Source organism: Myxocyprinus asiaticus, chromosome 40, assembly GCF_019703515.2.
Source record: "Myxocyprinus asiaticus isolate MX2 ecotype Aquarium Trade chromosome 40, UBuf_Myxa_2, whole genome shotgun sequence".
Classification (NCBI taxonomy): domain Eukaryota; kingdom Metazoa; phylum Chordata; class Actinopteri; order Cypriniformes; family Catostomidae; genus Myxocyprinus; species Myxocyprinus asiaticus.
The window spans coordinates 26,474,071-26,500,664 of NC_059383.1; the positions used below are offsets into that span (position 1 = coordinate 26,474,071).

Consider the following 26,594-nt stretch of genomic DNA (forward strand, 5'->3'; position numbering starts at 1 on the left):
GCTGAGACAATAACAACTACCTTAGTAGTTATTTGGGGACAGAAAAAAATAACATTACAGCTGGAAGTCAAACCCCGGAGTTTTAAACCTATAAAACACTATTAAACAATATTTCCATTTGGTGTCCATTTGATGGAATTAAAATATGCCCTACAGACAAAGCAGCAGCCAGAAACAACATTTTAAAGGGGTCATGCAACAGGCCAGAGGGAATAGTGGTGACATTACCCAGAATTCGGCTGGCATCACATCTAAGAGCATTGCAAACAGAAAATTCTGCTGCTGTATGTGCTTGTGCACTCTGACAGATTATTGTCTCTGGATCAGCATGAGCCTGCAGGCATTGACAGATGCTCTCTTCACCAAAGAAGCATTTTAAAAACATCGACAGTGGCCTTCTTTACCACAGCAACAATTATATATAATTACCAACGGGAAATTAAAGTTACATATTGAGATATATTTGTCCTGTGTCTGAGATTCTCTGAGACTTTTGCAAATAAAGACGTAAAAATACCAACATTTTTTACAGCACAACTTCAACACAAAGCTCTGGGTGATTAATTCTTTTAATAAGTAAAACAAGTTTCTAGGGGTATGGCCATGCAGTGACATCAGTGATATTGGTAGTAACCCTACAAGCTTTATTAAAAAAAAAATTGCTGCTATTGTAGAATTACTGGTGTTTCACTCTGTGTTAATAATGGAGAAGTCGTAGCAACTTTGTTTGATAAAAGGATGAGCAACTCGAAATCAAGCATGCCCACTCCTAACCCCCAAATTACTTAAAAAGAAAGCATGTTTAAAAATGCATTTAGAATTTTTTTTGCAACAGTGAAGACAAATAAGAACCAATTCATTAGTTTAATTACTAAGCAAAAATACTTGGCCAACAACTTGTACTCAAATACAAATACATAAGAAAACAAACAAAAACAGCTTCATGAAATATAAACTAATTATGAAATATGACACTTATAAATTCCCGAGATGGATGGAAGCAATTCAACAAGATTATTTTACTTTACAGGTGTTTTAATTATTTTATCATCTCATACAACAGTGGTATTTGCCATTTGATCTATAAATACTGTGTTTTAGTATGTTCTTAGTGAAGTTTGGTAATGTATTGGCACTTAAAAAAAAATGGCTACAGCATTTAACTAACAGGTTGTCTGGAAAGGTAGCTGATCAACAAAATCTGATTTAACGAAAGATTGCACTTAAAAGTGCTATTTCATACACAAATCCTGTGTGATGCATTGTCTGATGTTGATGCAATATTGAAACTCAAATCATGAAAGTACAACAATTTACTTAAAGTAATGAGCTAGTCTTTAGTGCATAGTTAAAAATAACATATCTACCCCCATGCTCTACAAATGAATAGCATGTTTTCAAGTGCAACTGTAAATTTAATATCTTAATACATAAGAGTGTTTGTTGCTTAGTGTCAAAAACCCTCTATGTGGCCCAAAGTTTGGTAACTCTTAAAGTGGGGGATTCTGTTCACACTTTACATGTAAATTTATGATACATGTAAATTAATTCTGCCCATATAGCATCATCACATCCATACCAAAACCTTATTTGTTACAAAACCACAACTACACTTAAGTTCTAGGGTAGAACTCACCCCACACTGTTGTATGCCACTCATTTTTAGTATATCACTAACTACAGTTATTGTTTAACATACTGTGATTTAAAAAGGCTACAGGTTTAGGATGTACTGGAAAATACAAATCTATAGTACAACTAATAACATATTTTACTACAGTGCAGGAACCTGGTATAACCAAGCAACAAAGCATAATGCAAAGAAATATAGTGCAGCTTCAAATGCTATATTCTCAAAAATATTACCATAGGCCATAGAAAAGAGCAGAGGCACATGGACATAACTCATCAGGTATCCTGGATATGGCAGGTAAATGCTGGCTTTAAAGAAAGACCGAATACTGTCTAAGGAAAGTGCATTTGGCGCATGGGCGTTTTGTCAAAGCACATACCCTGAAATAGTGGATAATTCAAAAAGGTCACAATGTCTTAGAACAAACATTGAACCGCTTCAGTTTTCACAGCATGCATATACTACAACTAGTAGCAATTTTAGAAAATACACGCACTCCAACTGCATTTAAAAGAAAACATGGTTGTCATAAGTGAGTACCATTGAACTGCCTTGCAGGCCAATGTACAGTACTAAACCGTGCATTGCGCTTACTTTGTTATTGATAGGCATTCTAATGGAAACTAATAAACTAATTCTGATTACATTGTAACAAGATCCAATACTGATCATATTTCTTAAAAAAATAAAATAGAAATGGTTTTCAGGATACATTTCAGAAAATGTGCTGTAGATTGTGTTTTTTTGTCTGGTACTGTATGACCAAGGAGAATTTGTGCACATTTAGCAGGATTGATTGTTTCCTCTTTTCATTAATCATTTAAGTTCGCAATATTTCTCCATAATATGTGGGGATGGCCAAAGGCAATTTCAATTGCCCAGAATGACTAAATGTGTAGTGTTAATTGATGGATCCTGGACTTGAGATCACTGTTTTTTGGCAGTTCATGAACAACTACAGTTTCAGTTTCTTCACTTGGCCTCGGTTGGCATTTTGCACATTACAAGTATCTGTTTCAAAGCCTTTTGCACGTCTTCATCCATCTGACCCTAAAAAAGAAAGGTTTCAGTTAAAATTGCTGTTTAATATTGTCAGATAAAACAGAAATTTACATGATTATACGTGAACTTGAATACTCTTATACGAATATGAACTCTTTACTAACTCTTTACAGACCTGCACAGCATAGAGAAGATGCATTCGGTAGACTGAAACAATTTCATGGTGCTGTTTCTTAGACTCCTATTATAAAAAGAAGGTAAACACTGTGAATGCTATTCTCAAAACCAAAGTGAATGTACTGTATACGATGCATTAGATATTTGTCATGCTAATACACAACATGTTTATGGTTATAAAACTCCTTTAGCTAGATTATTAAATGTTTAAGGGCATAATTTGAACAGTTTCTTTGTATTGTTCCAATAGAGAAAATATTCATTCATGGAATTCAAGCATATTTATGGCAGAATCATAAAGTTTAAAAATGTTTGTTACTTAACAAATTCTGACAATCATTTCATTGCTGCTTACTGTTTATGTTATTATAACTTAAGTCATATATTTCTATGTCTTAAACTCAACAATAAAAACTTTATATATTCTGATGTTCATGTTATTCCATTTATTCCTATGGAAAAGCAAAGACAGTGAAAACAATACTTGTGACGTACAGCAAGTTCATATTGTAGTTGTTTGATCTGCTGTTGGAGTAAATCCACCTGCTGGCTCTGTTGTCTCTTAGGGGTGCTGGTGGTATATGACAGCTGCGAAAGGCTGTTCAGAGCATCTTTCAACTTGATAACCTCCTTTGATAGCTCATCAATCTATAAAATATATAAATAAACAGCACTTTATTTTTAATAGAAAAAATCTTTACCAATTCACAAGAAAGGTGTGTGACTAATTAATCTAAGTCAGACAATAATTTCACCTTTTTATTTTTCTCTCTCTCAGTTTTCACATGGTTCTCCACCTGCTTCTTCAGCTGAACAATGACAACCTGGGCCTCCCTGTACCTTGCATTTACTGCCCTGCATTCCTGTTCCCTACATACAGCAAGCTCCTGTGCAGCTTCTTTCTCATTTCTGCTGTCTTTTACTTCCTGCCACGCAGCCGTCACCTCCAGGGCCATCTCATCCTGTTTCAAAAGAGCACCCTTTAGCAGGTCATTCAGGTGACTTATCTCACCCTCCAGTGTCTCCCTCATTTGCTCATATTCCAGTCTGGATAACGAATCATTCGGAGTTACGTCCTTCTCAACTGTCAGTCTATTTTGCAAAGCATCCACCTGCAAAGTCTTCTGGGCAAGCTGCTGTTGAAGAACTTCAACTTCGGCATCCAGGTTCTTGATGGCATTCCCCAAGGATGCCACCACCTGGGTGTGGTCTGCAATGGCTACAGAAGCCTGGGCATGGTTCTCAGCATCTCGTTGAAGCTGGGTGATTTCTTTAAGTGCCGCTTGATGCTTGGCCTCCGTGTCCTTTAGAACATTCTGAACATCCTTCATCTTGAAAGCCAGCTCTTGAATTTTCTGCTCGTGCTCCTCCTTGGTGACACACACCACATCTGGCTTGTCCTCGGGCTCTGAAGCTTTGGCCTGCAGCTGGTTGCGGGCAGTGCTAAGCTCGCTTTTGGCTTCGCTGTATGATTTTGAAAGCTCCAAAAGCCTCTTCTGCAGGCCCTCAATAATCTCACTGAGCTCTGCCTTCATCTCCTCAAAGTCTTTGGCAGCGGCCTCAACGGGCACAGTGCCGCGAAGCGCCTCCTGAAGCATCTTGATCTCCTCTTGAGACTCCTTGTACTTCTCGATCAACAGCACCTTCTCCTGGTTAATATTCTCCACCAAAGCATTGTAGGTGTTCTTCATTTCTTGACGCTCATCCTCGGATAGACAACCGCTCTGAATCTGAGCCTGAAGATCCCTTATCAAACAAGCATCCTGCTTTTGTTCCTCCTGTGACTTGGCCAACTTTCCCTTCAGTTCTTTTACCTCTTGCTCCAGGCAGCCCTTCAAATACTGAAACTTCTGCACCACATTGTCTTCTTCTCTATTTAAATCATCCCTCACCTCCTTGAGTGCCTGCAATTCTTGCAAAGCTTCTTGGTATTTTGGGGTATCTTGCAGTGTAGAGTCAGTATTGAGTCTGGCCTGAAGGGAGTGATTCTCCATTCTGGACTCTTGCAGTTTGGTCTGTAGACTCTCCAGTGCATCCCGCAACAGCCCGATTTCTTCATCTGCACATAACTTTATGGCTTTCTCATCCATCTCATGTTTGAGTGAGGAGCCACTGAGAGCAGACACCTCAGAGAGATCCTCTTCGTCACCGGTGTGGACGTGCACATCACTGGAAAGCTCAAAATCAGCATGAGTGGAGTGGTATGAGGCATTGGATTCAATGCTGTTTGGACGGGATACCCCCTGGCCTTCCTCTCCTTGGGGAGCTGGACGTTTCTGCAAGGTGAGAAAAGACAAGCATTCATGAGAACCAAGTTAATAGTTTACAATGCACATCTCTAATTCAAAATGCTCTTCACTTAAATGTTCACTGCTTCTTCCATTGGTCGGAATACAGGTAGTCCTGCTCCAAACCCATGTCATTGATTATGCCAATGTTGCTATGTTGGACTGCTCAAACAAACAGAACAATATCACATGCAGTTTACACTTTGGGAAGTCAACCTATGAATGTCTTATAGATGTCTTTGCATTTTAAACTGGGATAGGAGATACGTTTTTAAGTATTTAAAGGAATTTAAAGTATTTTATTTAAGTATTAATTATTTCTGTATAAGTATTTTAAAATTTCAAACATGACATCAGCTTTAAAGTGGTACAGAAGTTACTAAGCAATTTTCAAAGCAATTTACCTTTATTATTTGGGCGAGCTGCTGGTTTTCCAGGGAGAGAGAAGATATTTTTGCTTGCAGGGCTGCAATCAGTGTTGAGTCCACATTTCCACAGTGCTCTGTCTGCTTCAAAACAGAAGGACAAGAGAGATTATTTTATGACATTAACTTTTTATAGGGCCCTAGACACCAAGAACTCACTTCAAGCCATAAAACTGATTCCCTGTGATGTGTTACTACACAGAGAGAAACCATGCATGCCACCACAAAATTTCCCTAATATAAGAACCTCTTTGATGAACATGATTACTGAACACAAAACCTAGCATCTCTGGGCTTTGAGGCTTTAGAAGCTTACTCAAGACTTTGTATGATCAGGTTTCAAAGACCATGGGTTTGCGTCACTAGTTGAAATTCAAACACAAAGTGTGAACTTGATTGAAACGGTCTTGATTGGCACATTTAAGGCCAAATCAGTGGTGTGAGTGATTGCTCTGCCCTTGTGTCCCCTAAAGCAAGGTCCTTTACCTGGCCAGGGCCAGTAAAAAATGCAGCTGTAAAAATGGGTTCCAGAGAGCAAAAGTGGATGATGATCAAAGCGGCTGCCATATGAAGGAATATTAAAGGGCTGTGCTGTACTCGCCTTAGGCTCAGTCTGCTCCACAATCTGCTTCAGATCTTCAATGGTCTCGAGCAGCATGCTCTTTTCTTCGTGCAGCTTTTCTATCTCCTCCTTTAGTGCAGCACTCTTTAGCTCCTCCTCCTAAATAAACAGGAAGTAACGAATGCCCAGTTTATAAATATGTTTATCAGATCATTGAACAATGCACAAAACAGCTAGATGGATATGGCTTAACTGTCAAACAAAGGCTTTTGTTTTTAAATGATCGTTTCAAAACCAAGTACGTTGCTAACCTGGAAACCATAGTTAGCTGGTTAGGCAGCTAATTAGGCTTTGAAACACATCCAATGTGTATTTTGAAAAGCACTATACGAATAAACTCAGCAAAAAAAGAAACGTCCTCTCACTTTCAGCTGCTTTTATTTTCAGCAAACTTAACGTGTAAATATTTGTATGAACGTAAGATTCAACAACTAAGACATAAACTGAACAAGTTTCACAGACATGTGACTAACAGACAAAATTAACAGTCAATATCTGGTGTGGCCACCAGCTGCATTAAGTATTTCAGTGCATCTCCTCCTCATGGACTGCACCAGATTTGCCAGTTCTTGCTGTGAGATGTTACCCCACTCTTCCACCAAGGCACTTGCAAGTTCCCGGACATTTCTGGGGGAATGGCCCTAGCCCTCACCCTCCGATCCAACAGGTCCCAGACGTGCTCAATGGGATTGAGATCTGGGCTCTTCGCTGGACATGGCAGAACACAGACATTCCTGTCTTGCAGGAAATCATGCACAGAACGAGCAGTATGGCTGGTGGCATTGTTATGCTGGAGGGTCATGTCAGGATGAGCCTGCAGGAAGGGTACCACATGAGGGAGGAGGATGTCTTCCCTGTAACGCACAGCATTGAGATTGCCTGCAGTAACAACAAGCTCAGTCCGATGATGCTGTGACACACCGCCCCAGACCATGACGGACCCTCCACCTCCAAATAGAGGATAAACGCGGGCCGACCACCACCCCTGGTGAGACAAAACCACGACTCGTCAGTGAAGAGCACTTTTTGCCTGTCCTATCTGGTCCAGTGAAGTTGGGTTTGTGCCCATAGGTGACATTGTTGCCGGTGATGTCTGGTAAGGACCTGCCTTACAACAGGCCTACAAGCCCTCAGTCCAGCCTCTCTCAGCCTATTGCGGACAGTCTGAGCACTGATGGAGGGATTGTGCATTCCTGGTATAACTCGGGCAGTTGTTGTTGCCAACCTGTACCCGTCCCGCAGGTGTGATATTTGGATGTATTGATCCTGTGCAGGTGTTGTTACACGTGGTCTGCCACTGCGAGGACAATCAGCTGTCCTTCCTGTCTCCCTGTAGCGCTGTCTTAGGCGTCTCACAGTACGGACATTGCAATTTATTGCCCTGGCCACATCTGCAGTCCTCATGCCTCCATGCAGCATGCCTAAGGCACGTTCACGCAGATGAGCAGGGACCCTGGGCATCTTTCTTTTGGTGTTTTTCAGAGTCAGTAGAAAGGTCTCTTTAGTGTCCTAAGTTTTTATAACTGTGACCTTAATTGCCTACCGTCTGTAAGCTGTTAGTGTCTTAACGACTGTTCCACAGTGTCCTGAAAAAGGGACGTTTATTTTTTTTGCTGAGTTTACATTTGAAATTGTCCTTTTACTACAGGGTTCCCACATTTTTTGACCAACAAATGTATTTGATTTTTCCACAACTTTTCCAATTGTAAGTGAATACTACATAAAATATTTTATACAGATTTCACTAACAAAGAGCCGATTAAATCCTTCAGAGGTGATTGTAACAAGAATAAACTTACTGTAATTACAGAAATCACCGTGTCTTTTCAAAGACTTTTTAAGATTTCGATAATTTCCGTGATTTTTCCATGCCTGGAAATCACAATTTTAAAATGTCCTGTTTTTCAATGACCATGGGAACTCTGTTACAAGAATTTTTTATTAATTATTATTTCAAATGTTTTTTTATATATATTTTTACTTGTACTGATGTCCCTTAATGCCACTCCAAAATTTTACCTTGAAATTGAATCTCTTAGATGAATCACTTTTACTTGACAGAGGAGTTTCAGATGGAGTAAAGAAAGGTGGCGAGACAATACCAGCTGACTGAAAAACATTACAAAGTAACAGTTAACATTGGAATAGCAGAAGTAGCAGTTAAAATAGTGTAAAAACATTCACCCAAAAATGAAAATTCTGTCATTATTTACAAACCATATGACTTTTTTCCTTCAACAGAACACAAAATAATTTACTGTATTTGAATTTATTTTTACAACTGCTGATTTCCATACAATAGCAGTTTATAGTGATTCACTCTACAGCTTAAAAAGCTCCTAAATAGTGTCATAAAGTAGTTCTCATGACTCGTGCATCCTATTCGAAGACTTCTGAGGGCATACAATCACTTTGACTAAAAGTCATGATGTCATGAGTTGATAATGATTTTATTTTAGAGTGAATAATGACTATTTGTATGACACTTTTGGGAGCATTTTTAAGCTTTAAAGTGAGTCAATATCAACTGCTATTGTATAGACAGGGTTGCTGCAGAGTTTTTAAAATAAAATGTAAGACTTTTTAAGACCTTTTTCAAGACCTGAACAAATAAAATTAATACCGTATCCCCATACCAAAACAAACCAACACAATCTCAAAATAAATCAGTAAAACGTAGGCTATATGCAAGTTTAAAATACTCAAGACAAGTTTTCCACATAAATATCACACTAAAATTGGTTTATGCACCATTATAACTCAAGGAAAGTCAGCACACTGTTGCTCCCGAAAAATGTAATAAGCACACCACAGAAATTAACAAACATGATGTTTCGAGCTACATGCTCTTCATCAGTTTAATCAAGAGCATGTAGCTCGAAACATCATGCTTGTTAATTTCTGTGGTGAGTTTATTACATTTTTTGGGAGCAACAGTGTGCTGACTTTCCTTGAGCTTTTGTGGACGAACGTTTTTGGTCATGCACCTGTATTCATTATTTTGTTTGGATGTGCATGCTTTCTACGATGTATGTACCATGATATAAATAGATACAAACTAGAGGTTGACCAATATTGGATTGTGCTAATTTGATAATGTGTTGAAATTATAATCTGCCAATAGTTTTTTTTTTTTTAATTGGTAGCCTATATTAAATGTTCTTAGTCTTTTCTTCCTGTGATGGGGAGGGCCAGACAGAGGCTAATCTATGTTTTACAATATCAGGGCTCCAGACTAAAAAAATGACTTAAGAGCCATTGACTCCTAAACTGAAACATTAAGGAGCCAAATCACAGATTCTCTCGATTTAGATTGCTGTTAAGAAACAAGATAGAAAGCCGAAGAAAAGGAAGTCAGCTGATAACCCATTCATCGAAAGTTTAATAAAAAGTATAGTTGAGAATATAAGTTAGCGTTCCCTTTTGTCTCATGAATGTTCACACCCCTTTCATAATTTATACAAATATAAGAGATAAAAGATTTTTATTTTATTTAGTACTGCTCTTCAGAATCTACATTACAGATACAGTTGTATCATACCCTTGGAGAATTGGTAATATATATACCATTTTTAAAGAAAACATGAGTGAGCAGGCAAAACACATTTCTTTTATTTCATCTGGGATTCATATTCAACTGTAGGTTATAACAGAATGGCACAATCATAAAACAAAACATGGCAACAAAGAAATGACCCCTGTTCAAAATTCTGCATACCCTTAGTTCTTAATACTGTGTATTTCCCCCTTTAGCATCAATGAAAGCATGCAGTCTTTGTAATAGTTGTCTATGAGGCCCCAAATTCTTGCAGGTGGTATAGCTGCCCATTCGTCTTGGCAAAATGCCTCCAGGTCATGCAAAGTCTTTGGTCGTCTTGCATGAACCGCACGTTTGAGATCTCCCCAGAGTGGCTCGATAATATTAAGGTCAGGAGACTGTGATGACCACTCCAGAACCTTCACCTTTTTCTGCTGTAACCACTGGAGGGTCAACTTGGCCTTGTGCTTAGGGTCATTGTCGTGCTGGAAAGTCCAAGAACATCCCATGCGCAGCTTTCGTGCAGAAGAATGCAAATTGTCTGCCAGTATTTTCTGATTATATGCTGCATTCATCTTGCCATCAATTTTCACAAGATTCCCCATGCCTTTAGAGCTCACACCCCCCCCAAAACATCAGTGAGCCACCACCATGCTTCACATTGGGGATGGTATTCTTTTCACTATAGGCCTTGTTGACCCCTCTTCAAACATAGCGCTTATGGTTGTGACCATAAAGCTCTATTTTGGTCTCATCACTCCAAATAACAGTGTGCCAGAAGCTGTGAGGCGTGTCAAGGTGTTGTCGGGCATATTGTAACCGGGCTTTTTTGTGGCATTGGCGCAGTAAAGGCTTCTTTCTGGCAACTCGACCATGCAGCTAATTTTTGTTCAAGTATCATCGTATTGTGCTCCTTGAAACAACCACACTGTCTTTTTCCAGAGCAGCTTGTATTTCTCCTGAGGTTACCTGTGGGTTTTTCTTTGTATTCCGAACAATTCTTCTGGCAGCTGTGGCTGAAATCTTTCTTGGTCTACCTGACCTTGGCTTGGTATCAAGAGATCCCCGAATTTTCCACTTCTTAAGTGATTGAACAGTACTGACTGGCATTTATCTTTTACTAGATATCTTTTTATATCCTTTTCCATCTTTATAAAGTTCCATTACCTTGTTACGCAGGTCTTTTGACAGTTCTTTTCTGCTCCCCATGGCTCAGTATCTAGCCTGCTCAGTGCATCCACATGTGAGCTAACAAACTCATTGACTACTTATATACAGACACTAATTGCAATTTTAAAAGCCACAGGTGTGGGAAGTTAACCTTTAATTGCCATTTAAACCTGTGTGTGTCACCTTGTGTGTCTGTAACAAGGCCAAACATTCAAGGGTATGTAAACTTTTTATCAGGGCCATTGGGGTGATTTCTATTATCATTATGATTTAAAAAGGAGCCAAACAACTATGTGATAATAAATGGCTGCATATGATCATCATCCTTAAATAAAAGACAGTTTTTTTGTATGATCAGTCCTATTTTCAAAATCAATGCCAAAATTTCACAATTTCTGCCAGGGTATGCAAACTTTTGAGCACAGCTGTATTTACATCAATTATATTTGGTCACAGTCTGGAGCCCTGTATAAACAATTAAAAGTAAACATTGTCATATTTCATCAACACTATATATCATCATCATCATCAACAGTTGATCTTTAGTGATCGCTTGTCATAAATTTCCGATATGGCTTAATGATCGTGAACTGTTCTGCAACAGCTGAAAACACTCACAAGCCCCTGTGTGCTTGAAGAAATTACAACAGTGCTGCGTTTTCACTCTGAGGGATGCAGCGCATGCTTTTATTTAATTAAATTGTATTCTTTTGAAGTTTGATAATCACATTAGGTCATATCACTATTCCTGTCTTTCTGCTCCCAAATTTAAGACCTCTTTAAATAAAGATTAAGACTTTTGTTGTATCATTTAAGATATAAGACTTTAAGACCTTAAATTTGGGTTTTGACTTTTTAAGGATCCACAGGAACCCTGATGGAAATCAGCGAATGCAACTGTTGAAATTATTTAATTTTGTGTTACATGGAAGAGAGTTTAGAACGACATGAGGGTGAGTAAATAATGACAGACTTTTCACACAGAGACAGTTACCCTGAATACATTTATAGTATTTAACCATAAGCAAATGATTTAGAAGTCATTGCATAAATAATCACATCTTTCAATTGAGATTGAGATTCAACTGAGATTACTGCAGCAACAGATCATGACCAATCACAGATTCACAGCACTCAAAACAGCACTCTGTTTGTTTTTTTTTTGGTTTTTTTTTACCTGGAGTGGGCTAATGGGAGGAGGAGGTGCTTTTCTCTTTTTGGGGGTGAAGCTTCTGTCCTCATTTAGCTTAGCCATTTGACCATGCTGAGATTGTGCACGTGATAAAAAAAGTGGCAAAGAGAGAGAGAGAGGGGAAGATGATGCAAAGTGTTTTAAGTGATTAGTGGAAAAATCTGTGCATAATTAATTTGGGAACAGAAGTTTTTTTTTTTTTTTTTAATCACTACTTGATGAGACACAAGCCAATGCATGTTTCTACAATTGTATTGTGATAATAAAAGAATACTTAATCAAAACTTGTGTGCCAAGTTAAAAAAGGACACTACAGCAGCTGGTATGTTACTAGTGAACTATGGATGGCAAATTGTGAAATTTAAGCATCTAGCATTGACTAACATTCCTTTCCAGGTTCTGAGATTTGTCAATCAGAAAATGAAGAAAACCAACAAGGTCTGAGGAAGTGAAAGTAAATTAAACGAAAATGTACTTGCTTACCTTAGGGGTTCTTGCGGCACTCTTATCTGCTCCTACAAAGATAAAAAATAGGGAGAAAAACATGAAATGGGGTTATGATTTTTTTTTTTAAATGCCACGTTATTGCCTGGTGCTAACATTGGTTATGCTGTCCTAATCTTTTCCTTTTTCATTATGTCACAGTGAGTGTGAGTTATGAGTAATTCATTTTTGATTCACTGAAAGTCCCTTTCACTCGCTTGACCTCTACACTAGATGGCAATGTTGAGCCAAAAATCTCTGTGCTACTTTAACTTGATGGGATTTGTACAGTTTGACCATAAGAGTCGTACTGACTTGGTGACATTGATATGGTGTCTCAGAGAAAACAGGTGTTCTGGAGTTACTTTTGAAAGAAAACATTTACTAAATAATTAACTGAAGCTGCCTTGTGTCTTATTTTGCAGGAATAGATTTTACAACAAAAGTATGTAAATGAATCTCTTTCTGTTCTTCAGTTAAAAGGGGTAAGTTATCGAAGTAGGATCATTTTAAAGGTTTTTATCGATATACAGTAGGTCATTACAGAATCAAAAAACCAAATTCTGCTGCTGTAAAATGGATTAAACCTGACTGATGATTGTGTTTTTATCATTATGACAACACTGGTGGCCAATGGAACGAAAACACTTTACATTACACTGTCCATACTACACATAGTACATGCTACTATGATAAATTACTATAGGAACAGCAATAACTGTGGAATCACAAGCTGTTCCACAAAATAATTACACATGAAGTACATGTAGTGCTTTAGTGTTACTCAATTCTTATGTACTGTAATAAAACAGTCATATAAACAAACATCTAAAGTATAACTAATAGCAGTTTAATCATAATATATACTTTGTAATGTTACAGTTAAATAATTTAACTGACATCAAGCTGGAGTTCACCAAAGATTACCTGACTCAGACTGCTGTCTGTGGAGAGCTGTATTGAGAATAGTTTGAACTTCACTGCTGCCTGAAAGTTTGGCGTAATGCAGTACATCGTGACCCAGCGAGTCCACCATGCCCAGGTCAGCTCCCCTCTGCACAAGCAGCTCTACGGCAGCCGGACAGCTGCTCTCACTAGCCAACATTACTGCAGTTCTGTTTGAATAACAGCACATCATATATTTTCTGTCTTAAGATAGATTAAACTACAATGCAACACTTAAGTTACACTTTTTGGGCAAATTTTAGCAATAAATTTGGACAATTTGCTATGATATTGTAACAACAAATTATATTACACTGTGTCCTGACTAGATGTGATGCGACTGACTAGGTGTGATGAAAGCAATTTGCCTGTACACACTGCAATCAAAATGTTTTTTCACTCTTCACAGTAATGGCTGTTTTGGAGAAAATCTAAGATGTTATTCTAAGGACTCAGTGTTTTTCAATTCACTATATGTAATGATAACTTAAGTAAGGCATAACTTTGGAATTGAGAAACTTTTTAGTTCAGCGGTCTCAAAAGTATGACTGATGATCTAAGCCATACCTGCCGTTTTTGTCACAAGCGTTGACGTCAGCACCACAGTCCACCAAACTCTGGCAGACTTCTGCGTGTGCATGTCTGGTTGACAAAAGAAGGGGCGTCAAGCCATCCTAAATGAAAAAGAGCAAAGAAAAAAAATCAGACAGTCAGCATAAATGTCATCCATACATACCAGCTGTTAATGTCTTCTAAAGCGATACGATCAGTTTTGGTGCGAAAAAGATAAATATTTAAGTACCTTTTTTAACTCTAAATCATGCAGTGAGCAGCAGTACGCGCATGACGTAACTGCATTGGCATTTGAAACGCGAGAACTGACGCAAAGTGCGTCACAGCAGGAAGAGCAGCGCTGTGTACAACTGAGGAGGAATGTTTTATAGTATTTTTTGTTGGTTTTGGTTAAGATCTGTATTTATCTTTTTCTTTACTCACAATGGTACATTTGTGTGCTTACCCTGGATTTCTCAGCCGAGTGGAGAACGTGAGATTACCTCGGTATCCATGGCAATGCGACAGACCAAGAGACTGCTTGGACTCCACCCTCTCGTGAAGCGTTGCATTATATTTAAATACTGATCTTTTTTTCACAACAAAAGCGATCTTGTCACATTAGAAGACATTAATTTAACAGCAGGGGTCGTATGGATGACGTATATGCTGACTGTGATCTTTGGAGCTTCAAAAGAGAAATGCATGTTAAGGACCTACTGAGCTATGGTATTCTATTTTTCTTCAAATGTGTTCTGGTGAAGAAAGTAAGTCATGCACACCTGCGATATCAAGAGTAAATAAATGAGAGAATTTTAATTTTTGGGTGAACTATCCCTTTAAGGACACTGGAGCGTTATCAGCAATTGAACTACAGCTTCAGTCAACCAATAAAAACAAAAGCATAAAGTATTGCATTGAATATGAACTCTAAAATATGTAAAGGAATAGTGCACCCAAAAATGATAATTATGTCATAATTTGCTCACCTTCATGTTGTTCCCAACCCATATGGCTTAATTACTTCTGTGGAACACAAAAAGAGGCAGAATGACAGCCTCAGTCACCATTCACTTTCATTAAATAGGCAAATATGTGTTAAAACTAAATGGTTACATTCAAACATTCTGCCTAACATCTCATCTTGTGTTCCACAGAAAAAAAGAAAGTCATCTGGAAAATGGTGAGTAAATGAAGAAAGAAATTTTTGAGTGCAGATGTGATTTGCCCTTCTTTTCTAAATTTCCTTGGGCAAACTTAAAGCAACAATCTTCTAAATAAGAGAGGGAGAGTTCAACGCACACCCCACTAGACTTGCCACGCTACACACTCTCACGGCGAAATCATAAGGATTCATACGACTTCTTTAAATTTGGCTAATTTGTATGATATCATACGACTGCACTCATATGAATTTGTATGACTTTCACTACAGCAAATGAAGTCGCTGGACATCGTTTCCATCTAATACGTGACAATTAATTGCTTCTGTCACATACAACAGCTTCCTATCATGTTTAAACACTCTACTGATCGGTAAGGTTTAGATAAGGGGTTTGGGTAAGGGCATAATATTAATAAGCATGCCCTTAATTACTCGTGCGCGAAACTAGCGTTTACTTCTGCATTAGACATCTGGGCATTTGCACGTGATGAAATCGTACAAATTTATACAAACAAACTTGTACGAAATCATCCGAAATAGCCAACTCGTAGAATATGTACGAATATTCATGAGACTGGGTTGTGCCATGATATCGTAATTTTCACACCGGTGCGGTGTTCACGTTCAAACCGGTTTTTCGCTGGTTGGATGCTAAGTGGAACTAGGTAATTTTCTTTAAGCAATAGCTTACACAATAACGCAAGGCAGCTCGATTTCAAACTTTGAAATGTATTTTTTATTTTAACTAAAATTTCAAATGAAACTGAAAAAAAATGAAGTGCAATTAAAATGTGTGTTGTTCAACTTTCTGAAAGATGGCTTTTCAACAGTTGTTAAGGGCAACATCTCTTTAGCAACGAACATCCGTGCATTCTCTCCATCATGGGCTACCGGTCGGCTATTGTACGGGCAAATACATCACTTACTGTGGGTTGTTGCGTGTTTAATGTTGGTGTTTTATTCTCTTTCATCCCAGGACCCAGTTTAGCTGCTATTCTTGCTTAAGTGATTTTGCATTACAAATTTAATTCATTTATTTAAAAAACTTAAACCAAAGACATTTCTAAATTCAAACTGCACTTCAAACAAATCAAAAAAGCAATTAAAATAACAAAGTGGTAAAATAAATAATGTATGACCACCATTCCATTTACAAATCACACAATTATCCGTCTATGACAACAGGTGGAAAATTACTAATACAAATTAAGATCTAAAAACAATTATAAATGTAAACATAATTATAATGATAATAATAATCACTGAAACATAAATCATGGTTCGAGGTGAATGTGTTTTTGTATTATTTTATGATTTAATCATAGATGTATAGGCTATATATAAAGTGACCCTGCAGAGTTGCGCTCACAATGAACTGCTCTGTGGAAATAAAGCGAACTGAACTCAGAGCACCTTCTGAGCAGAGGACATTTGCAGCATTCTCATCAATACTATTCTTGCAAAAAAATTTCAGAAGACTGAAACAAAGAAAGAGTGAGAACCCTTTTCATACGAGTGTTCCATGAGACCGCACGCCCCCGAACAAACAATGTGTCAGACATGCGCATAGACGGCTTTTCTGTCATGTTCTTACAAATATAATAGAGTGTTTCTTCAAGCGTGTGTCTGTGTCTAACAGCATTTCTTGTGTCATTCCAAATCTGAGACGTCTTACAGTTACCCACCATGCACATTTTCGTTACCTGCAATTAAACGTCTTCTGTCAGTGCATGTACTTTGCTGCCTGTGTAATTAGATATGTTGGTAAAAACATCTGGCTTTCAATGCGTTATTTAGGTTCATTTATCATAGGTCACAAACTCTTCATTAGGCAGCTGTTCTTTATTTAAGGCAATTGTTTTTGTTAGGCTATTGTATTGATATTGGAAGTTCCATTCAAAATGTTTCCCCCTTTTACCCGGTGTAAAATTTCACACCGGTGTTGTCCCCTGTACCGAGTAAAACCGGTAACACCGTACACTGTGGCAACCTTACACCCTGCCACCTCAGAGATCACAGAAGGATCTGCCGATTATTCCAGTGCAAGAGAACCTCATCAAAAGCACATTCAGGGTGACAGAGCTGAATATGAGCTGGAACCAGAAAATTAAACCCTGATTCTGTAGAAGCAGCGCACAAATGCATTTAGATTCTCAGAAGAGTTAAAACCGGTATAACAACAAGAGATACATTTAGAGCGTGTTGGTGTATGCAGAATACTGTGATAAGCTATGCCATATTAAAGGAAAGATTCAAGGAAATTGTTTTAAAAACACCAAGTAAAGTTTTGAATTCTGTTGATGTTATGGCTGTGCATAAAACGGAATTAGAAAAACATCCACAAGAATAAGTATTAATGGTCTGTGTTTTTCCCAGAAGGAGGGGGCAGATCTAGACTTTCAGTGGAAACTCATAACATGATGCTTTTTTCTCAGCGAGGTGAGAGGAAACCAAGACTGTGTTAGTGCTAATTTATGGGAAAGAAACACCAAAACATTTCTTTGTGAGACACACCAAAAGGTTCAAAGTCCTCTTTGGATGATTATAGTGCTAGTTGTTTTGCATCTTAATACCACTGAATCCTTAGTCGTTGCAATTCAGGGGATGATTTCAGCTCATATGGCATAAAGTAGAGAAAATAAAATGATTAAGCACATTCTAAAGTAAGCCTGGCTGACACTGGCAGACATCCAAGAGCAGGACAAGATTAAATGAACAAGCTAAAGACATTTGGAATTTCAGCACTCAGTCCAACACTGAGAATGTTATTATTATAGTTTAACAAAAAAATCTGTTTCTATGTCTGTTTCTGTTTCTATGACTATAATGGTGTATTTACAGATATTTGTGATTACACAACACAAAGTTGTTAATCAACACCATGTTGTAAAAAATTTTTTTTAAAGGTAGAGTATTTTTACATTCTGGGAAAGTTTCCAATTAAATTATTAAACTCATTATTCATCACTGTTCAACACTTTAATATTATATTACAAGGTCTTGGAGGTATTTACCTTTAACTAAAAAGCATGCAGTTTTCCTCCAAACGAAAAAGACATCAATCCCAATTAATTAGTTTATAACAGCATCTGCACTGATCAACACAGCACAAGCTGCTGCAGAGAAGCTTTGCTTACTACATACTCCCGATGGACATTTACAACTGTGCCAACTTTGCAATGTTGGCAATTATTAGCATAATTGTAGCAGCAAAGATTGGATTTGTTCACACAATGCAGAATAAACATTAATCTGTCTTAACATAAAACAGATTTAAGAAAATCTTGTTTTTGCTAATGATCCATTTTATAAGGTGTTGGTGTGCTGTTATGCTCAGATCAGGTCTGTAAATACTTTGTAAATATAAAGTTCTTCCAGACGGTGGATCTTTAGTTTTTGTAATCATAGGACCTTCTAAACTTATTAACCTAATCTAAACACATTTTTGGGTAACTAATAATAATAATAATAATTAAAAATTATTAGTGTAGGGCTGAGCAGTATCTAAAACAATTACATCTTGATATTTTTCAGCCTTTTGATGATATTCTATATACAGTAAGCACCAGATAAAATTACCCTTACCGCTGCGGTTAAACGCGCGACTCGTTTGCAAAATCACCACCAGGTGGTGCAAAGGATAATGATTTGGAACCTTTATGACTGGAAGTGTAAAGAAAGAGAGAGTCGTGACTATTATTAACATTGTTGATATTATCGTTTTTTCTTTTTGATTTGTAAATGGAGATTAAACAATGCAATGAATTAATGGCAGCATCACTTAACGGTTTAGAACAGCAAGTGCACATTTACCATGGCAACCGCTGTGGTAAAAATTCCATTCTGGACTGGTAACATCAGTATAATGTATCTCAATATTTATGCATTTACTCTGTAAAGGGTGTATATATATATATATAATTAATATATAATAATATTTGCCACACTGTTTTTGACTAAATGAACAAATTTTTATACATTTTCATTTATGCACCATTATATAATAATACATACACAATAATAAACAGCAATATTTACCTACAACTTTTTTACTTTAACATGAAAATAATACATGAAAAATAAAGACAGTTTTGGATTTAGTCACAGGAATAAATGGAACTTATCAACTCTGCTACTCAAATTTAAATCAGAGACACTATTAATACATCTAGGTCTTAATGCTCTTATACTCGTAAGTCACAATACAATAAATGATTGCAAAACTAGCCTAATGACACAATCTTTATTAAAAACAAATAAAAAGTGCACTGCAATCGAGATATTCAACAATGTTGCTTAAGTGTACTTTACCAGTAAAATCATTGCAAATAAACTGTGAATATTCGATATATCGCCTATCTTATTTACACACTCTACTGATCAGTTAGGTTTAAACAAAGGGGTTTGGGTAAGGGCATAATATTAATAAGCATGTCCTTGGGGGCCTGGGTAGCTCAGCAAGTAAAGACACAAACTACCACTCCTGGAGTCACAAGTTCGAATCCAAGGTGTGCTGAATGAATCCAGTCAGGCTTCCTAAGCAACCAATTGGCCCGGTTGCTAGGGTGGGTAGAGTCACGTTAGGTTAACCTCCTCATGGTCGCTATACTGTGGTTCTCGCTCTCGGTGGGGTGCGTGGTGCTTTGTGTGTGGATGCCGCGGAGAATAGCGCGAGCCTCCACACGTGCTAGGTCTCTGCAGTAATGCGCTCAACAAGCCACGTGATAAGATGCGCGGACTGACGGTCTCAGACACGGAGGCAACTGAGATTCGTCCTCCGCCACCCGGATTGAGGCGAGTCACTACGCCACCACGAGGACTTGGAGCGCATTGGGAATTAGGCATGCCAAATTGGGGAGAAAAGGGGAGAAAATCCAAAAAACATAAATAAATAAGCATGTCCTTAACACCTCGATGCTGTTGTGTGTGACAGAAGCAAGTAATTGTCACATATTAGATGGAAACGATGTCCAGTGACGTCACTGGCTGTAGTGAAAGTTGTATGAATTTATATGAGTGCAGTCGTACGATATCATAAGAATTCATATGAGTGCAGTAGTAAGATATCATAAGAATTAGCCAAAGTTACTCAGAACTAACCACTCTGGAAGGGAAAATAATAGAAAAAGCACTAGGAGTAAGTTTAATAAATTAGACCCTGTGCCTTTAAACAGAGGTTTTGCTATAATGTGGTGGATTAAGGTTTTCCCTCCATTTTCCAACTCAAAGGCAAACTTCAAGATGAATTTTAAATGAAATAAAATTCCCAAACATAGGCAAACATCACTAGGACCATCCATTACGAACACCCTGGTATATTAAAATTACGCTCAGTGTCTTGAGAGTGGGTATTAAAGCTTGATTACTTGTGCTGGAGCCCAGAATGCTATTGGTGACATTACTTGGGTTAAGTTGAATAATACCAGTGGGGAAAGCATCTTTCACATGTTCAAAGCAATGGGTTGAGTGGGCGAGAGTCATCAGGCATGAATGTGCTAAGCTTGTCTTTGAGGATGACGATGGTGGATAATCAGTGACCGAAAGCAGAAGGCGCTTCTGATTCATTACTCTGACTCAGTCTCTCTCTCTCTCTCTCTCTCTGCTGAAGCTCTTCTGTCACGCTAGTCTAAATGAGAGAGCCAACTTGAGGGCACGATGCCTCCCACACACATACCCTCTGTCTCAAAACAATTTACAGCTTAAAGAGAGGAAACTGGTTCATTTCATCAGGGTTGCTGACACTATGACAATACTTTAGACAATAGGTGATAATGTCATTTAGATAACAAAGGCTGTGAATTTAATAGTTAGCTCAAGAGCACAATGGTTAGGCAATCATTTATCTGCAGCAGAGGTTGGGACATTTCTTACCCAGAAGGAATAATAATAAACACTAGTTGAACCAAATGGAGTTGCTACATTTCTAAACACTCTCTTTTCTCTCATGTCCAAACAAACAGGAAGTCCCTCCCCAAACTCCAGAGAAAATGTTGCTATGTCAAGCCTCTCAAACAATAAATAATTTTTTTAATGGCCCCACAGTGTTTACACTCTTCAGGGAAATCAGCCTGACTTACTTTAAATTAATATTAGCTCAAAAACACCTTCTTTTTGGCCAGATTTTATTCTAAATGACTTCACACCCATTCATACTTTGATTTCGTAGGTAGTGTGCAGGGGCCTTAAAAGTAAACATTAACACAAATTCGCAACATTTTATTTCCGTAATATGACATATTTCCGTGTCAAAGTTGAAGACAAATGTAGGGTGAAACTTTGCACCTGTTGGTTGAAACTTTAGTGACAATGAATTGTGTACTAAATGATTAGGATAGCAAATATGCAATTTTGATTTCATGCTGACTCTCAAGCAAGTTTTGTTGCTGTTGTCTTGCAGATCAGTGTCAAACAGTTTGAAACTGGTAAGATTCCGATTCACACATTCAGGGTTTTGAAAAACCTGATCATTTTCACATTACGTTGGTCTTATTTCACCCGCATTCTCTCATATTTCTTTACCTCTCTCTCTCTCTCTCTCGCTCTCTCTTTATTGAGGTTAATAAAGGACTTACTACAGGTTGTTTAGCTGTTATACACTACTGGTCAAAAGTTTTGAAACACTCATTCTTTATTATAATTTCTTTTTTTTTTTTTCACATTTAGAATAATAGTAAAGTCATCAAAACTATGGAATAACAAATAGAACTATGGGAATTATGTTGTGACTAAACAAAATCCAAAATAAATCAAAACTGTGTTATATTTTAGCATCTTCAAAGTAGTCACCCTTTGCCTAGAATTTGCAGACATGTCCTCTTGACATTTTCTCAAACAAATTCTTGAGGTATCACCCTGGGATGCTTTTTAAACAGTATTGAAGGAGTTCCCATCTATGTTGGGCACTTATTGGCTGCTTTTCTTTAATATTTGGTCCAAGTCATCAATTTCAAAAACTTGATTCGAAAACTTAAATTTTTTATTAAATTTTAGTTTTATAATGAAATAAATTAATATGGTGGCACAATTATATTTTTGTCTACAAAACTAATTTCAAACATTTAAGCTTACGCCTTCAGATCAAAAGATTTTTAAGATCATGAGAAACATTTCAGTCAAGTGTTTCAAAACTTTTGACCGGTAGTGTATATTCTTTCCATGTCTTTTCCCTTGTGCTGATATGCAGAAATTATTTTCAGGGCTGTCAGTTAATTTAGTACAATTAATAAAATAAGAGATGCTGAAAAAAAAAACAAAAAAAAAAAACAAGACGAGACAACTGCTAAAGACGCTGTTCACTGATATGATTACCTTAATTTAGGGGCTCATCTCAGCCAATTTTGATATGCACTGATGTGCCAAAACATTATGAACACCTCCCTAATATGCTGTAGGTCCTCTGCGTGCCACCAAAACAGCACCAACCCATGGACTCTACAAGACCCCTGAAGGTGTCCTGTGGTATCTGGCACAAAGACATTAGCAGCAGATCCTTCAAGTCCTGAGATTGCAAGGTGATGCTGCCGTGGATCGGACTTGTTGGTCTAGCACATCCCACAGATGCTCGGATGAATCAGATGAATCGGACTGAGATCTGGGGAATTTGGAGGCCAGGGCAACACCTTGAACTCTTCATCATGTTCCTCAAACCATTCCCAAACAATGTGTGGCAGGGTGCATTATCCTGCTGAAAGAGGCCACTGCCATCAGGGAATACCATTGCCATGAAGGGGTTTAGGTAGGTGGCACGTGTCAAATTGGCATCCACATGAATGGCCCGACTCAGGGTTTCCCAGCAGAACTCCCTCCAAAGGCTTGTCGTCTTCTAACAATGCATCCTGATGCCATCACTTCCCCAGGTAAACGGCACACACGTACATGTTCATCCTCGTGATTTAAAAGAAAACGGGATTCATTGGACAAGACGATCTTCTTCCACTGCTCCAAGGTCCAGTTCCGACGCTCGCGTGCCCATTGTAGGTGCTTTTGAAGGTGAACAGGGGTCATCACGGGCACTCTGACCGGTCTGCGGCTACGCAGCCCCATACGCAGCATGGTGCGATGCACTGTGTGTTGGGACACATTCCTTCCGTAACCATCATTCAAATTTTCTGTGACTTGTGCCACAGTAGACCTTCTGTCAGTTTGGATCAGGTGGGATAGCCTTCGTTGCCCTCGCACATCGATGAGCCTTCGAAGCCCAACACCCTGTCGCCAGTTTGTGGTTTGCCCCTCCTCGGACCACTGTCGGTAGGTACTCGCCACTGCTGACCGGGAGCACCCCACAAGCCTTGCCGTTTCAGAGATGCCCTGACCCAGTCATCTTGCCATAACAATTTAGCCCTTGTCAAAGTCGCTCAGGTCTTTACCCCTGCCCATTTCTCCTGCATTTAACACGTTAAATAAGAGAACTTATTGTTCGCTTACCATCTAATCTAACCAGACCTTGACATGTGCCCTTGTTAGGAGAGGATCAATAGGGCTGGAAATTGCCACAGACCTCCCGATTCGATATTACAAATATTCCTAGCCGATTCAATATGTGTTGCGATATTGCGATTCTGCAAGTATTGCAATTAGATTTGATATAATAACTTCATGAAAAGATTTAACAAAAAATCTTTGTCATTTTTCCCAGAAAAAAATGTCTATTGAAGAACAGTTGTGTTTGAAATAACAATCGTTTTCACTCTGTAGTATATAATTTGCAGGTTAAAGATGGGGATGTGCAAAACTACCAATTTAAAACTACCAATCGACCACTCAGTGCGTTGTCTGAGCTAGGCGACTTGTTAGTGCAAAGGAACCCATGTATAAGGCTGCATTATGTCCATTTACTTTTATTACTCTTATATCTCACACCGGACTGTCATAAATTATATTATTATTATATTATATTCTCTCTTAACAACTTACTGTCAACCGACAGCCTGAATGTCAATACAGTACATTCTATATATATATACTTTTTATATATTTTTATTTTTTATTTTTATTGAATAATGTGTATCTATATAGTGCGTATTGTATACTGTACAGTGTATGTTATTATTTGTATACTGTTGAGTGTAATTATGTGTATAGCAGATGTTTAAATTGTGTTGTGTTAATTTGATGTTATTGTAAATTGGTATATGTCTCATCACTGTCACGACTGCTATGTTGATCGGAACTGCACCCAAGAATTTCACACACCATTGCACTTGTGTATATGGCTGTGTGACAATAAAGTGATTTGATTTAATTTGATTGATTTGTATTCAGCAAATAAATATGTGCAATATATAATTTTAACTTATCAAACTAATTTTGTTATTTTAGAATTTAAAATATAACATATATTACCATTGGCTATTACTATTATAATAATGATAATTTTGCAACAGACAAATGGAGGCTAAAGAGTAAACTTGTTCAAGAACCATTTCTAGGGCTGTACTGAATTATGACACACATGACAATTCACCTGTAGTCCCAGTGTCATTGTATGTTATTTGCATATGCATCCTGAGATCCTAAGCAGCATTCTCATAGACAACACTATTCTTAAAAACTGCTCCCAGATGACTGACAGAGAAAATAAATGAGAACTCACAATTTGCGCATGTTCCGAGAGATACGTTCACGCCATGAGCATTGGCGCCAAAGTGCAAGTAAACTTTGAACAAAAATCAGACTTGCGAGACCCCGGCATTTCTTTCTTCTGTTCTTCAAAATGTAATCAGGTGTTTCCTAAAGTATGCGTCTTAGTGTCTAGCGACATTTCTATTCGACAGTGGGGGATAAATATGTGTGAAATTACCCTTCACTGCGCATGAATTATAAATATTGCGCAGGCACGACTTGTACAGTAGTTTACGCTATCCAGCAGTTTGATAAGCCTTTTTACAACTAAACTATTTAAAGCAGTGTCAGACAGAATCTGCAGAATGACTTCTGACAAATACTTTCCACAACACCTCTCAAATAAACTTCTGTAGTATGCATAATAACAGGACCATTGATCACAGCAGAGGATTTTGAAGTCTGACAGTGAACAAACAGAGCTTTGATGTAGCAGTGGTGCATTAAAGGACTAAACGTAAAGAACTACAGAGACAAAACTTCTCAGAGAGTTTTCTGTTAGTGTGGATCTCTGCACAAATATAGAAGCTATCACTGTAGCATTAAAATAAACATGTATTTTTTTTTATTTAAAAAAAGAAAAGAAAAAAGAAAAAAATATATATATATATATATAGATTTTTCATTAGGGAGACAATTTTAAAATAGTTGGCTCAAGAATCGCAATTTGTAACAGAATCGTTTTTTTCCCCAGCCCTAATGATCAATGATATTCGCTTCACCTGTGAGTGGTCATAATGTTTTGACTCATCAGTGTATGTGATTATAATAATAATATGTGATTATTTGTGATTAATTACTCAGCATATCATGTATTGCATTTTTAATCGCATGTCATCACTTATTTTTGTTTAAATGCATCACTTTCTTTTGCTTTTTATCCATTTAATTTGCTTGCTTGTTTTTCTTTGTAAATGACTTTGAGTTTTAGAAAGGTACTATAGAAATAAAATGACAAAAAACTTGTAGTACTATAGCCAGAGCACATGACATTACCCAGACAGAAGCCATTTGAAGAAACACAGTTAAACTCTTGTAGGACTTAAAGAAATCCCAATACAGAAGAAAAAGGAAAATAAGTGATGATGCGGGGGGGTCAATCCTGGACAAGCAATCTACCTGCCACAGTGACCTCAAGTGTGCCATGTGAATTTTAATCAATGTAGCTCAATATAGAATCAAACCCCCAGGGAACAAAGTCAGGGAGTAGTTGTGTGTTTGTCACTGCACATGTTTGAGGTAGACCACAGGCAGCTTTGGGATGTAGCAGCACATGTAGAGTGCCAGAAGACATTTTCACAAGAGTTCAGATAATGAAACAAACACAGAGTGAGGGAAATCTCAAGACTCATACATACCAAGTCCTTAAGATTGACTTGACATTTGTGCTCGCACAGAAGATGAACTATCGCAGTGTTTCCATTGGCGGCTGTGAGAGAGAGAGAAAGCAGATAGTAAGATGCAGTCCCTCATCCCCACAGAGACACACAAGGTTTCAAAGCTGGCCAACAAACTCCTTAAAGTGTAATTACTGTGAGCATTGTTCAAGCTTTCCCACAGAGACCAAACTAGGCTCAGAGTGTGTGGCACCACTTATTCTCTAATAATCATTAGCGACTCTCTTAAAAATTACACTGTGTCCTACTCACAACCAATCATAGTATCAATCATTCTCAACAGGTGGACGGGCGTAAACACATCTCCCATCAGTTAAATGGTGTCTCCACTTCGTAGTCAGTATGAAACCATGTTTTGGTTCATGCTTTTCTCTGTGGGATAAC

At 37.8% G+C, this 26,594-nt stretch overlaps 1 protein-coding gene across 4 annotated transcripts in view; it reads right to left on the reverse strand.

Moving 5' to 3' along the window:
- Window positions 1–551: 551 nt before the first annotated feature.
- rai14 (retinoic acid induced 14) overlaps window positions 552–26,594 on the reverse strand; it is a 66,115-nt gene continuing 40,072 nt past the window's right edge. For 3 of the 4 annotated variants that reach the window (XM_051681689.1, XM_051681687.1, XM_051681688.1), the window contains 12 exons: window positions 26,172–26,242; window positions 14,043–14,149; window positions 13,458–13,645; window positions 12,531–12,562; window positions 12,033–12,119; window positions 8,167–8,256; window positions 6,127–6,246; window positions 5,505–5,606; window positions 3,568–5,088; window positions 3,308–3,460; window positions 2,811–2,876; window positions 552–2,683 (listed from right to left, as the gene is read on the reverse strand). In XM_051681689.1, coding sequence (XP_051537649.1) covers window positions 2,606–2,683; window positions 2,811–2,876; window positions 3,308–3,460; window positions 3,568–5,088; window positions 5,505–5,606; window positions 6,127–6,246; window positions 8,167–8,256; window positions 12,033–12,119; window positions 12,531–12,562; window positions 13,458–13,645; window positions 14,043–14,149; window positions 26,172–26,242 — 2,615 coding nt within the window. In that variant the 3' untranslated portion in view covers window positions 552–2,605. The remainder of the gene's footprint in view (window positions 2,684–2,810; window positions 2,877–3,307; window positions 3,461–3,567; window positions 5,089–5,504; window positions 5,607–6,126; window positions 6,247–8,166; window positions 8,257–12,032; window positions 12,120–12,530; window positions 12,563–13,457; window positions 13,646–14,042; window positions 14,150–26,171; window positions 26,243–26,594) is intronic. The other variant, XM_051681690.1, reaches the window with a different exon arrangement.